Source organism: Phaseolus vulgaris, chromosome 3, assembly GCF_051622355.1.
Source record: "Phaseolus vulgaris cultivar YP4 chromosome 3, ASM5162235v1, whole genome shotgun sequence".
Classification (NCBI taxonomy): domain Eukaryota; kingdom Viridiplantae; phylum Streptophyta; class Magnoliopsida; order Fabales; family Fabaceae; genus Phaseolus; species Phaseolus vulgaris.
The window spans coordinates 54,136,419-54,151,665 of NC_143500.1; the positions used below are offsets into that span (position 1 = coordinate 54,136,419).

General features: G+C 32.4%; 3 protein-coding genes across 5 annotated transcripts; 2 read left to right on the forward strand and 1 right to left on the reverse strand.

The window, feature by feature from the left end:
* Positions 1-8: 8 nt before the first annotated feature.
* On the reverse strand, positions 9-4,135 carry LOC137808711 (protein NETWORKED 2D). Of its 2 annotated transcripts, none has more exons than XM_068609970.1 (2): positions 3,807-4,135; positions 9-3,242 (listed from the first exon to the last, which is right to left on the reverse strand). In XM_068609970.1, the coding sequence occupies exons 1-2, from the start codon at positions 3,898-3,900 to the stop codon at positions 274-276; spliced, it is 3,063 nt and encodes a 1,020-aa protein (XP_068466071.1). In that variant the 5' UTR covers positions 3,901-4,135; the 3' UTR covers positions 9-273. The 2 variants fall into 2 exon arrangements, with proteins under 2 accessions (XP_068466071.1, XP_068466072.1); XM_068609971.1 differs by having other exon boundaries at positions 3,579-4,135.
* Positions 4,136-7,018: 2,883 nt separating this feature from the next.
* On the forward strand, positions 7,019-8,876 carry LOC137808714 (Pre-rRNA-processing protein TSR2, conserved region). The gene is made up of 4 exons (XM_068609972.1): positions 7,019-7,291; positions 7,389-7,477; positions 7,556-7,672; positions 8,487-8,876. The coding sequence occupies exons 1-4, from the start codon at positions 7,108-7,110 to the stop codon at positions 8,694-8,696; spliced, it is 600 nt and encodes a 199-aa protein (XP_068466073.1). The 5' UTR covers positions 7,019-7,107; the 3' UTR covers positions 8,697-8,876.
* A 1,199-nt stretch (positions 8,877-10,075) lies between these two features.
* On the forward strand, positions 10,076-13,731 carry LOC137808715 (basic helix loop helix (bHLH) DNA-binding superfamily protein). Of its 2 annotated transcripts, none has more exons than XM_068609973.2 (2): positions 10,076-10,218; positions 10,896-13,731. In XM_068609973.2, the coding sequence occupies exon 2, from the start codon at positions 10,933-10,935 to the stop codon at positions 13,546-13,548; it is 2,616 nt and encodes an 871-aa protein (XP_068466074.1). In that variant the 5' UTR covers positions 10,076-10,218; positions 10,896-10,932; the 3' UTR covers positions 13,549-13,731. The 2 variants fall into 2 exon arrangements, with proteins under 2 accessions (XP_068466074.1, XP_068466076.1); XM_068609975.2 differs by having other exon boundaries at positions 10,901-13,731.
* Positions 13,732-15,247: the final 1,516 nt, after the last annotated feature.

Sequence of the window (15,247 nt, forward strand, 5' to 3'; positions counted from 1 at the left end):
AGCATGAGTGATATCAATGAAAAAGTTATGAGAATCTTGCTTTACAAGGAGTGATTAATACATATATGATGAAAAGGGCACACATGACAAACTGAAGCCTACATTTGGTAGTACTTTCTGGCTATTTATAGACAAGCACAATATGAATTGCTTCCTTTAAAGTAAAAAAGACATTGAAATTTCAATACATTCTATCTAGTGAAACCAATATAGGAATTTTGTCCAAGACAATAAAAGTTTAAGAAATGTGGTACAAATATTTTACATATGGCTTTATCCTTTATAAGCACGGTATTTCCTATTCATTCCAGGGGTCATGCAGGAGAAGATTGATTGTTTTTGTTTCTTTGGTTTCACACCAAAGATAAATGACCTCAGAGGAACAGAGTTTGAATCTGTAGTTCTTTGTGTTTTCTTAGAACTTGAGAGTCCAAATCGTTCATTCATCTTTGCAAGAGCCCTCTCCCCATCAAGTTGGAGAGTTGTTACTAGATCTAAACCTGCTTGAAGTTCATCAGCAACTCTGTGGTTCTCTTGTTTCATGTTCAAAACCTCACCTTGGAACTTGGCTGCTTGATAGCTGGTGAACTTGAAGTCGTCATCTTCAGCACTTGTTTTCAGTGCTGTGGTTATCTCTTCTTGGATTTCACACAGGGACGAAAATCTACATTGAAGTTCTTCCTTCAACATTGCACTGTTTTCCAACCACGATGTTAGTTCATTTAGAATCTCTGAAAGGTGTTTATATAGCGGTCTTGCATCAGATTTCAAAGAATATTTTGCACTACTACTTCCTTCTGATGATTTCCATTTGTCCTCAATTCTTGATACCTCGCTCAGCAAATCTTTTATGGTGGTCTCAAATTTCTGAATCCCAGTAAAAGAAGTACTGAACTTTAACCAGAAGTCTAGATTCTCCTCTAGAAGTTCATCAATGCTCATCCGGAACCTCTCTTCAGTGGCTGATATTGCAGTTTCTGGTTCTGCAGCTATCAAATATTCTTCAATGTCATTTCTCTCTAGTACAGGCTGCACTGAAGAAAAGTCTCCCAAATCCTCCCTTCCCTCCAAGTTTTTCTGCAGAACACCTAGTTTCTGACGTAGGAGTCTAATTTCCTCATCTTTCAAGGTATTTGCAGTCTTCAGTTCTTTCAACATCAAAGATGACTCAAAGAGGGCATCTTGATTTTTCTTCTCTATTTCTGCTAGTTTCATCTTCATATCATCGTAATTTTGAAGAGCATTAGTATATTCTGACAGCAAAGCATTTTCCCTGTCCCTCATTCCATTCAACAATTCCTGCCAATCAGGTTCATCTTCTTTTGATATTCCTTGCTCCTTGGAATCACCTTTAATCACCTGATTTTCTGTAGTTTTCAAAGCACCTGTTGATTTTGTAATATCACAGTTGCTAGAATCTGGAGACTTCTCTCTTTCTTTCAATTCTATTTGTGATTTGTTTTCAACTGGCTTTTCCTCTTTCATTTCTAGTGAATTGGTGACCTTAACATCATTTTCTTGTGAACTTGCCACTTTAGGCTTGTCTTTTACCACTTCAGCAAACTCTGGCTCCTTATCTGAATTAACAGTATGAATTACACTGTCTTTTACCACTTCACCAGCCTTGAGCTCCTTATCTGAATTTACAGTGTGAACTACACTGTCATTCACCACTTCAGCAACATTGAGCTTCTTATCTGAATTAACAGTATGAATTACACTGTCTTTTACCACTTCAGCAACCTTGAGCTCCTTATCTGAGTTTACAGTATGACCTACCACAGCAGTGGCCTTGTTCTCCCTATTGGACTTTTCATCATTCAATAACTCACTATCTTGATTCAATGCATCTTGTCCTTTAACATCACATTCAGATTCAGCTTCTTTTGATGAATTCCTTTCGGTTAGTGATACTTCACTCACCACATCTGGTTTCACCTTCTGAACTTTCTCTGAGATTCGATCAAGATTACAATGTGCTTCAGTGAAGTGTGTTTGGAGGTTGCTATTCTGGTCTACAACAATTTGGTTTAGATCCTGTACCCCTTGCAACTTATCATTCATTTCCCTTAGTTGATCGTTCAATTTAGCTTTATCATTGATCAAACTTTCCTTATCAACTTCTAGAGTTCGAACCACGGAATGAAGTTCATCTGTTTCTACTTTTAACCTTTTCACAAGAGCTGTCTGGGAAGAAACTGCTGTTTCTAAGCTGACAACTTTGTTAACAAGTGAATCAATCTTTTCTGCCATATCTTGCACTGTTAGAGTTGAATAAGATCCAGCCTCAAAATGCTCTTTTATTTTCTCCTGCAACACCTGCAACTCCTGTTTCTGCTGATTCATTTTCTCCACCTCTTCATCCAACTGCTGTGTTCCTGCTATTTCTTTTACATCTCTTCTAGCCCTTGGCCCTTTAGAAATGGTTTCATCATAATTGCATTCGTTCATGAGAGAACGTAACTTATCCCTCACTTCCTTTACCTTTTTAGACTCAACTTTGGCCTCATCAAGTGATATCTTCTGCTTCTCTTCCAACTTTGACAATGTCTCTTGGCATGACTTAAGTGCTGCTGCAGCCATCAAACACCGAGCTTCCTCATCATCAATAGCAATACCTTCTCCGAGTTCATCTTGCAAATTGGACACTTTCTCTTGTAATGCCTTGATCTGGTTCTCAGTATCCCAGTACTTGGCAATGGCATTATCATAAGAACTCTTCACAAACTCTTTCACAGTTTGCAACGACAGAATCTCCTTCTGCAGCTTGTCCATCTCTTTAAGTGCCCCCTTTCTGCTCAATCCAGATTTTGGAACTTTTGGAGCTGCAGCTGCGGCTGCTGCCTTCTTTGTGCCGAGTTTCTTCGTGGCTGTTGTTATGACAGTTTTTAAATCTCTGAGTGGAGGCTTTGGAACCTTTGGTACATTTGGAACATTTGGAACATTTGGTTTGTACCCTTCTCCCATTTTTCTGGGAGTTTTTGGTCTAGGTGAATCCTCTTCTTCCTCTTGCATATACGGGACTTGATCTGGGCACACAGAAGCAATGGTGTTGTTGGCATTTTGCAACTCTGTTGAAATGTGATCATACCTATCAGCTAAAGAACGGTATGACCTGAATGATTCTTCCACAAAGCTTATCAGTTCTGGTCTCCTTTTGTAATACATTTCTGCTCTCTTGGCAAAGGAATCCCCCTCTTCCTCTAGGAGCTTCAACACAGCATGCACCTTTTCCTCCATATCTGCATTTTTCTTCAAATTTTTATTTTGACAAATACACAGGATGTATAAAATTCTCTATAAGTGAGATTTGTTGATCATACAATGGCATTTAAGCAGCCTTGCATGTTCCGATTTGTGGAAAGAAAATTTAGATATAAAATCTTTCGAAAAAAGCCAATGAACATCCATCATCAAGTTCTTAAATTGCAATGGCCTAATCACAGACCAAATTGGTCACATCATAAGTTGAATCCTCTGATTGCAGTCATATATATATAGCATTCTATTTGCGCGTGAGCAAAACATAATTTGAATGTTGAAATCAATAATTGACTAACAGATCATCCAAATCTTACATGTTGATTCGTTCATGACAAGTGAAAACAAAGCAGGCCATTTCAATCTCTCTCATATGAATTTGCCACAAAATTTCCATGCTCAATGTATCAAACCATGTGGCACAAACTAGCAAATAATGTGGGATTAAGATCAAACCAAACAACTAAATTATATTATGAATTGAAAAGATTAAAAGCAACCCATTATTTATTTGAATACAAGGAAGATGATAAGAAAAAGCTGACCGTGGAGGTTTTGCTCCATCCATTTTGATTGCTTTGTTCTGATGTGGCTAGCCCACCACCATGAATATGCACTGCTTGCAGCTCTCTGCAACATGTTGGTTGTTTCTTCTTTCTATTCCTCAAAGGTTTTATGTATATCCCTATCTACTCTCTCTGAGTCTAGAGAGGGAGAAGATATAAGTTTCATGAGAAGAAGAAGAAGAAAAGAGAAAAAAAAGTGAAAAAAAAGTTGCATTCAACAATAAGAAACAGATTTTATGTTGTGTAAGAAAAGAGAGAACGTGGAACTAATAAGTTCTAATTATGGGATCATGATGAGAGAAAACTTCGGCCGAACTTAATGTCCCAACTCTCTTTTTTCTCAAAAACCACAACCAATGACCTGTCTCCACGTTTCACTCTCATGCTCATCCAACCAACCAATACCTACCACCTTTTCTATAATCTTAGTTTCTAAATTTTACTTTTCATATTTCAAAATATAAAAAATATACTTAATCTATGTAAGATTTAAAAATAAATCACATTAACACAAATAAATAATATAGTCTCACATAGTGGATACCAAAAGCACTCTGTAACGGTTGTAGATCTCACATCGACTAGAGATTAGAACCTTTCATTGCGTATAAGTGGGTGCAAACCTTAACCTCATAAGCCGGTTTTATGGGGTTTAGTTAAACTTAAAGTTCACTCTGTAATATGGTATCGGAACCATTTCGAGCTTATTCTAGCGAGTGTTTGTGTTTGACCTATCGTGTCACCCTATTGGACCACCCATAATATATAGTCTCACGCACGAGTTGGCAGTCTCGGCGTGAGGAGGTGTGTTAGAGATTCCACATCGACTAGAGATTATAACCTTTTCATTGTATATAAGTGGGTGCAATTTGGTGGACTTATCTGACCACCCGCTATCGGACCGTTATCGGACCACCCATAATATGTTATCCAACCTCCAAAGTGTATTAATTTTATTCAACTATTTTCTTCCACAATTTCAAATATAACAATATTATTTACAAACTGCAGAACGAAAAACTATAACAAAACCATAAAATTAATTGTAAGAAGAAGAAAAAAAAATAAAAGATTGTTCTATGATCTCATAAACATGAATAAGAGTTGTTGACTGTGTTATTCAGTGCATAACTTTTTCCTCTATCACAATATTTAAAAATTGATTGAGATCTTTTTGTCATTACTTTCTTATAAAATTAGAATTCTCTGAGTTGAATAAAACTGCCGAAAGTTATAGAGGATTAACTGATTCTAGAAATAGAAAGGGATAAAGAAAATAAACTAAGATGAAAATCAACTTAAAAAGAAGTGTCTTTCTATTGACACATATTGTCTTCTTCATCACTCATTAGAAAAATAATTAGGAAGAAAGCCTAAAACCACAAAGATAAATTAATGCTTAACTAACATTATAGAAGACAATTATAAAAGGGTCTTCTGAGATCCAACTTCAACAGTGCAAACTATCACCATTGTCACTGCTCATAAAGTCTAAGGTTCCAACCACCCAATAATGGACCAATTAGATCATCATATTTCATAATTGCACCAATCAATATAATGATGATCAACACATTAACACATTCATTAAGAGAATACCAACAATTACTCACCACAAAATAGGGTCGATTTATTTAGACTGAATTAAATTAAATTAAATTAGATACATTGTGTCCGTTCAATGTACACAAATGTTACTAAAATAAAAAATAAGTGGTTGAGATAGGTTTAAGAGATAAAAAAAATTAATATTAAAATAATATTTCGTATTAAGTAATATAAGTATAGTATCAGTTTAGTCGACTTAAAGATTAATTTAAAAATAAAAAGCAAAAGAAGAAGAAATAAAGATATAAATGAGTTTAATATACACAAAAATAATAATATTTTAATATATTAGAGTTAGTTTGTAGGACGTTTCTTTAAATAATATAGTAGTGTGGGTGTGATCGATTGAGAGATTAATTTAGAAACAAGATATTGAAGAAAATAAAATAAAAGTATGAGTAAGCATAATCAAGTAGATTTTCTTAAAAAGTGGTTTATAACAATCTTGATAAAATTTTAATATTTTTTTTTCAAAACAACATATTCATATTTTTAAAAGAACACTTATAAATTTTAAAATAAATTCAACATATTATATTTGAAACAACTGATTTTTTTAGTTACAATAACAAAAAAAAAAATTAACAGATTAAACTTAAACTTGAAAACAACTTATTTTTTTTATGTGAAAAAAAAATATGGATCCATATTCTATTACTAATCATCCATTATTAACATCTTTCTTGGTTATGAAGTGATTAAGTAGTTGATTATTTTTTATTAAAAATATTGGTATAATTGTATTTTTTTTTCGAGAATATTATTGATCCATTAGCTCAAAAAATAAATATATACCCACTACTTAACCTTAGCGATGTTCAGCATGTATTGTACAGTCTTAAATTTGACCTATGAATGTCCTGGATCTTATTATGAAATCATAAGCCCTAAACAAATATAAAGTATATCGGTTAATTTTATTCAAACTTATTCAATAAAAATAATTATTATTTTTCCTTTACTTTTATTATTATTTCACATATTTTTGGAACTATAAAGTATTTTAAATATTATATAAAAATAAAATAAAATTAAAACAAATTTTTAAAATAATTAAATATAGATCGATATATTATAAGAAAATAAAATTACATATAGACTAATAAATAAGATCATTGTATAAATGAAAATAAATTAAATTAAATAAATAGAATGGGTATGTAACTAAAGATAAATTAAATAATATAAAATTATTATAACTGAAAATAAATTAAATAATATAAAATTATTATAACTGAAAATAAATTAAATAATATAAATATAAAAAATAAATAAAATCAGAATTAATAACATAAATACAAATAAATAAGATCGATAATTACCTAAAATAGATAAATATAAATAAATAAATAAATTAAATATATATATATATATATAACTAAATATAAAATAAATAACATAAAGTAAATAATTAATTAAAAAAGAATCTTACCTGAAAACGTGGAACAATAATGATTAGTTTAATAATAAATCAGTTATAATGGTTCGGGGAAGGAGAGAGATTGGGCCAATTCGGGTGATGGCCCAATACTCTTAATTTCTGAGTCTTTCTATAATTTCATCAAAAAAAAAAATAATAGACAAAACCCTAATCATCTCTTACCTTAGAACAAACCATTTACGTGGCTGCAGAAAGACACAGAACATAGGGTTTGTTGCGTTGTGGTGAACGATGGAGGGTGCGCGAAGGCTACAGGGACAGTCCATAGGACTTTTCAATGAAGGAATTGGCTTACTCTTGTTTCGCTGGTCGGCTCTTCGAACTGCTGTTGAGAACGAATGGGGTGGTCGTGAGTCCCGCGTCAAAGCCGATCAACTTGTCACCGATGTTCTTTCATGGTTCACTCAATCCAAAGGTATATCGATTCGCGCAACAAAACACAATTCAATTCTATGGATCCGAAACTCTGTTTTAATTTTTGTTTTTTTACTGTTCTGGTTTATGTGTTCTAGACCCACTTTATATTGATGATTTAGAAGACATACTGGATCAAGGTATGCTTTCGCTCAATGTGGAGGTCGAAGATGGCAGCGTTGAAGAGGTATAAGTTTTTTTATTTTTTTTATTTGTTTGTTCTGTTAATTTCACGTGTTCTTATTTTTTTTATATGATTATGTAGGTAGCTGAGAAATTAATGGTTATGCATGAAGAATTCTTGGACGAAAATTTTAGTTCCTTTGAAAATCTCAGGAAAGCCAATCTTGAGCAAGCAGCTCGTCCTCCTCATACACCACAGGTACATTACTGACTGTATGTGCATAATGAAATTTTACTGTTTTTTCTTAATATCATATTTACACGGTTTTATGCTGGTTTAATCTAGGGTGTTTCGATTTCTAAATGATGGCTATCCATAAACATTAAGTCATAATTGTTGTGTGCCTCAATGCAAAATGTCATCTAGTGCCTCTACTCTTGCCTCTCAAACTACCTTTCAATTTTAAGTCTTGAAAACCTTATTGGAATTTCTCAAACAGCCACTATTTTTTTTGCAATTATTTGGGTAATTCTGGTATTTCTGTTTCATTCCTTGTTTCCTGACTTAGAAGTTGGAATGATGGAATGTATTCAAAGAACGCAAATAAGCCCTGAATAATTATTATGTTACTCTATGTTTGAAATAAGGAAAAAATACCACTCTTCTTGTGAAGAGTGATGTTGAGAAATCTTATGAAAGTTGTGATTTCTCCCACTTCCTTTTTTCCCACAATTTTCTTCCTACCTTATAGCCAGTTCTGAAACCTCCTATTTTAGGCTTCTCCAAAAAAATGTGAGGAACAATTCTGTTGATCTCCCAAGTGGACTGGGACTAGATTATGTAATTTTCAATTTGTTACATATGTTTACAGAGCATGTTTAGTTTTTTGTACTCATTTCTCCTTGTTTATATATAGCCAGGAAACTATTGGCTGATCTTCCACTTGCATTGAATTTGAATGCAGTAGTACTGTTAGACGTTTTCATTTCTCCTTATATAGCCAAGTAACAATTGGATGATCTTCCACTTCCGTTGAATTTGTGATAATGTTAGTCGTTTTTTGATGTTTTAGATTGTAAATGGTGATGAAGATGACACTGATGAAGATGATGATGATGAAACCATGAGTGTAGATGATAATTCTTCAAACAAGAATAGGGAGATTCCCAGAACTGATTCAAACAGTAATTCAGTTAATGAGCCCCGGCCAAATGTTTCAAGTGAAGCAGATGATGGATGGGTTGTGGTTTCAAACAAAAGAAATAAGGGTAGAAAAAATTAGATAAAAAAAATATTTATTTTGTTTCAATTTTTTTGTTTCAAGCGTGGTAGTTGCTTTTTGAGGTTTTGCAACATCTTGAGGTGTGTATTATGTAGCCGGATTTTTTGTTGTACTCATTTGAAGGTCACCCCGGTGATCAGCATTTAGAAAGAGAAATGGATAAGCATATATTCTCGAAAATCCTACGTTGTATTGTATATGATTTATTCATTATTATTTTTGGTTTGTGCATTATGTTTGAGGTTGATGTAACTTTTATTTATGGGCACCAATTTTTCTATCCATACACTAAATTGTACAGTTGGAAATGGTACATGTTAATCCAAATTTTGACCTAACTCAATTAATTTGGTTAAGTGGGGTTTATCTTTTATTAAGTAACAATTTAATTATGATTGGATTGGTTTATTTATTGAGTATTTTTAATCATTTATTAAGGAAAAACATCTCAATAAGTATTTTTTAATATTTCTTAATTATAAAAAATAATAAACAAATTCTTTTTATAATTATTTTTTATGTTACATTATTGTTTTTTATTTTGCCGTTTAATATTTGTTTTTACCACTAAAATGAAGGGAGAGTGGAAGCACACTCAAAAAGGGTCTCTTTTTTAATTCCTTTCAAACTGCGGACTTCTTTTTTACGGATTTAGGCAAACTAATTTATGTAACATAAAAATTACATTAAAAAACTAAAATCATAATTGTTAAATATGAGAATTTAGGTTAGTACATGTAAATCAGACTAATTTCTAAAACGAGTGTTTTAAAACAAAACAAAAAAAAAACATTAAATTGAGGGGAATTGTGAACGGACTCTTTCTTCCTATACCTCCATACCTTCTTGTGCCACCCCATACTAAATACGAAAATATCATTTTATCCTTTTTTTCCACCCCTTGAATTTGAAATAATAAGCCTATATCTGGATTACATAATCCAGAAGTCAATTTCATATTTAGAAAAGATTTTCGGATTATGTAATCCGGAAGCATCTGAAAAAAAGCTTCCAGATTACATAATCCAGAAATTAATCTTATGTATAGAAAAGACTTCCGAATTATGTAATCCGAAAGCTAATCAAAAAAGACTTCTGGAGATTTCTGGATTATGTAATCCGGAATATTAAAAAGGGTAATTTTGGAATATGAAAAATTTATGGGGGTGGCACAAGAAGGTATGGAGGTGCAGGAAGAAGCAGCCTTGTGAACGTAAAAAGGGTGTGAATAGCCCAGTTACAGAGACCAAGTTTTAGCCCAAACAAAATTAACATGGCCGAAACAAATAATTCAGTTTTTTAATTTACTAACTTTCAGTTTCAACGGCTAGTTTTTTCGTTTCGAAAACAAATATAATGTTCTCTCCAATCCATTATCTACCTTTTCGGTTTGGTTTTTATCTCACTTGAAAATCAGTTAGTACACAATAACGGTAACTTGCGATCTGTTTCTCTCTTTCTCTCCATTTGCATTTCACCATCTTCACTCCAACACAACACTTTCTTCAGCTCTTCAAACCAGGTCAGTTTCTGGGTTTCAGACCTTTTATCTTGAAACTGTTCCCCTTAACGACTTGGAAATTCTCTTCTGATTTGGAACACCTTAGCAGGGTACGAGGTTTAATTTTATGTTATGTACTGAAGTCTGCATACTAATCGTTTTCCGGCATTTTACTCCTTTTATATGGTAAATTGAACCAATTAGCTTTTGCGTAAGATGTGTAATGTCTCTAAGTTGATGATTCAAAGAGAAGTGCTTGAAACATACTCACACTATCATACTTGCTATTATTAAGTAAAATTTCTTGAAAACACAAAATTATGAGAGGGGTTCATAAATTTATGGTTAATCTTCTATCACTTCTTATGGTTGAATAATGTTCCTTTTTTAAAATTTCTGGTTGTTGATATGCTTTAAGAAATAGGAGAGTCTCTTAGAGACCTAAAGTTAGATATTGTTCCAAATATGATTTTGACCATGATCTATAGTTATCCTAGGATGAAATTTGAGTAACATGTTACCTATTCAGTATAATTTATTTTTTGGAACCAGTTAAAATTTTAGGAAACTGTATCTAGTAATGATTCTTTTTGAAGTTCATTCGGCGAGATTTTTGGTTAAAGATCATTTTTTTAAAACATGTACAAGTTAAATGAAAGGACAATGAACACTTGTTTTAATCTGAACAATGCTTGCAGAACAGGTTTTTCTTGAATTTCTTAAATGTAAAAAGAAATGGCCAAGGTTTACGAAGAGCTCGATGAAGCAAAAGCAAAAATAGAGGAACTGAAGGCAGATCTAAGAGGCAAGATAGATTTGCTTGAGAACTTGAAGAAATCCCATAATGCACAGGTCAATCAGATACAGGAAGCAAAGCTCAAAGCTGAGAAGCTGGATCAAAAACTGTTTCAACAAGAAGATGAAATTTCTGAGGCAAAGCTGGAATGTGAAGATCTCAGAGGGAATTTGAATAAAAAGGAGACGATGATCAAACATCTCAGTGCTGCAAATGATAAACTTCGAGTGGATTGTGATGACAAGTTCAAAAAGTGGGAAGAAGAAAAAAGAGGGTTGGTGTTGGCCTTAGAGGAGGCGAATGAGAAGACACAGAACCAGGAACAACAGATTTATATGTGCAAACAGGATATTGAAAGACTGAAAGATTGTCTTTCGGTTTCAAAGGAGAAGTGTTTGGAATCAGAGAAAAAAAATAGAGTATCCAAAGAACTAAGAGAAAGAGATGACATGTACCAGAAGTTAGAGGATGAAAAAAGGAAGGTGGAAGATCAATTAAAATGGAAGAAGGAACAGTTTCAGCATCTGGAAGAAGCCCATGACAGACTTCGACAGCAGTTTAAGTCTTGTAAGAAGGAGTGGGAGACAGAACAATCTACATTGATAGATGAGATTTCTTCACTTCAGACTAGGTTAGACTCTCAGATCAGAATCTCAGAGGATTTTCAACATCAGATACACACTTGCCACCAAGCTCTTGCTCATGTTGAAAGCCAGAAAAAGCGATTGGAAGTTGAAGTTTCTAATCTTAAGGTGCAGCTTGATGATGCTGGTAATGAGTACCAGGATGGTAGGTTACAGCTAAATTGCTTAAACACTGACCGTGACAAAGATATTGCAGATTTGAAATACTTGCTAAAAACAAAAGAGGCATATAATAAAGAATCAAAGTACAGAATTGATAAGCTAGAGCAAGAAAATAAAGAGCTGCGAATGTCCCTCAAAGAACTCCAGGAAGCTCAAATTCAAGAGGCAGGAGCTTCATATTCGCAGTCAAAGTTGCGGTCCAGGCTCAAAAGTTTGGAACATACTCACAGAGAGTGTTCCTCTACTTTAAAGGCTAAAGAAGCTGAGTGGAACATTAAGCTAAAACAGTTGACAGCAGACCTGAATAGATGTCAATCTGAGTTGGAAACTAAAATTGAAGCAGTTGAAGGCCTGCAGATGGAACTAGAGGGGTCTTATTCTTTATCCATTGAGATGAAGTTATTGAATGAGGAGATGTCTGTGATGCTGTTAGTGTTGAAACAGGGAATTTCTGAGGCTCATTTGAAGCATGCTAGTGGTAAGGATGAGATGGACCACATCAACAAAGCGAGAGAAGAGGAGATTTTTCAACTGATGAAGCAGCTGGAGATGAAAGATGCTGCTTTGATGAGTGCCCAGAAAAGCCTAAATGAAGAACGTGAGATAGCAGCATGTTTTAGGGAGGTAGAGTCTTGTGGATTCAACAATGAACTGGATAGGCACATGGTTTTGCAAAATGAACTGCAAAATGAGCTGGAGGAATCAACTATGAGCCAGCTGATTCTCAAAGAGAAGGTTTTGCATATGGAATGTAACTTTAAAGAACAGATTAAAGAAATTCATGATGCTTTAGACAGTGCAATCACTGAATTGGATGAGACAATATGTGAAAGAAATGAAGTGGAATTTGAATTGCAAATATGGAAGTCAATTGTTGAGCGCTTGAAGAATGAAGTAGAAGAAAATCATGTGGTGCGTAGAGAACTGGAAACTTCACTTCTTGTACAAGTAGACTTTGGTGAAAGCCTCAAGCAAGAGAAAGACAGCTTGGTTTATAGGTTAGAAGAGCTCCAGAAAGAATTTGAAAGAGCTGTGATTGAGAAAGGCACAATAGAAAGAACCTTTAAGGATGAGAAAAATAATCTTGTCCAGCTTATGAAAGGAAAAGACAAGAGAATGGATGAACTTATGCAGCAAGTGACTTCACTGGAGCAGCAGTTCACTGACTCGTTGACCACCTTTTCTTTACAGCTTATTTCTTCTCAGATTCTATCTGCACTTGAAATTGAAGAGAAGAAGTTGATGGTAGTGGAACTTGAGGATGATATTCGTGCTATGCAGCAGAAACTGAAATTGCAGGAGGAAAACTGGATCCAATCAGAGCAACTAGCATTGGATACTGAAGTAGAATTGAGTACAAAGCAAGCCAAAGTAATGGAGTTGAATGATCAAATGGGGACTAAGCTAAGAAAGTCAGATACTTTGCTTCAGAAACTCAAGATGGAGAATGGAAAATTACTTGAAAGTGCTACGAGACAGTCATCAGAAAGGGAAAATTTGTTAGCTTTTATTCAGGGATTCAGTGACAAAATCTGTGAGTTCTCTACCGCAGACACTCTATTAATGGACATGTTGAGAAGCATGGTGCAGTCTTTTGAGAATGGTTGTCCAGTGATGAATTTGAAATCGGATGATGGTTTCCTTGTAAAGGAGAATATGTTTATTCAGTCTCCCAGGAGGATAAAGAAACTTGAAGCCAATTCTGATAGTAGATCACCATTCAAGGAGCTAAATTTGCTAGAAGAATAGGAATGTGTGCAGTGTTGTATTCTCAGCAAAAGGGTCATGAATCATGATCATTCTTTGGATGTGTTCACAAAGATCATGCAGTTTTAAACTTTACTATCCTAATCCTTTGGATTGTATATGCCATTTATTTATTTATTTGTATTTCATCCTATGTTCTTCAAATAATCCTGAGTTACATAAGCATCTAGAAATTAAAATCAAATATATATCATGAAGAAAAGAAATGGAAACTAAGGATAAAAAACACAAATATTAGCTGCAATTTATATAATGGAGTTGGAGATACAGATGATGTTTCTTATATATGATTTTAGAGGCATTCGAGAAAGTTCTTTCATAATGAAAGTCAAATATTTTATAGGTTTACATATATTTTCAAGTCTCCACAAATATTATTATGTATGTTTTTAAGTCTTTATAAAAAATTGTATTTTTAAACCTCTGATATTTTCTATCATTAAGTATACTTAGTTTAATACAGAACAGAAAAATATTAATTAGGATTATTAAGTTAACAACAAATATTTCAAATTAAGAAAATTCTATATTTTAGACACATAATTAACATATTTATTATTTATTACAAACAAATAATTATATATATAATATTGTATTTTTTAAAAAATAATTATGTTTTACTTATAACTTATAATTTATTTTCTAAATTTAATTTTGATATTATAGTATTAATTTAGTGTAAAATAAATTTATAATCTATCATAAACATAAATTGTGTCATTTAATATGTTTCATAAACAAGGATCTTAACCCTTACATATGTATAATAAGGAGTAAATATGCTTTTGGATTCCAAATTAATTATGTATAATTGTGGTCCATTTTGATGTGTTTGGAAATGCTTGTGGTGATGGGGTATTTATTTTCTATAAAGACCTTCACATGATTGAACATAGAGTTTTATAGCAAAATCAAACATTCAATAAAGTGGTAATAATAGAATTAAGAGTTTGAAAAACAATAATCATCAAAATTAAAAAGAATACAAATTTAAAATATGTTATTCATCCATTGAATATAGATCATTTTCAATCTAAGAATTAAAAATTTATTTTCTCATAATATAAATATCCTCAAAAACTAAGTATCACAGATAAACAGACGAATTTAAAATCTTCAAGATTTTCAATCAAAAGTTATATTTTTAATAAAACAATTGATAAAGCAATAAAAGGACAATTTGTTTACAAGTGTTATGATCTGAGTATTTAAAAATAAAATAATGATACTTCATTTATATGTTATTAATTGTGGTCGACTTAAAATACAAATCCAACTTATCATATATATATACTATGAGAAGTAACCGTGGACAAAAATCCACAAATAAAACAAAATGACTTGTGAATATGAAAAATATATTATACAAAACTATTGATTTATTTTCTTCTTAGTATTTTAGTATGTTGAATAGTTTCATAAAAGTTAGGTTAATATTAATTTAAATATATTTTTTAATATATAAAATGTCTTTTAAATATAAAATTATAATAAAACTTTAAATTTTAAAGCAGAGAATATCTTAAATATAATAATTGGTTCTAATAATACTTTTTAACGAAATCATTAATATCGTATATTAGAATGAATATTTGATGTTGAGGTTTAAACATGTAGTTTATTTTTTAGTTTAGATTAACATTTTAGAGCCTTTGTATGCTTTACTTTACATTTAATTATT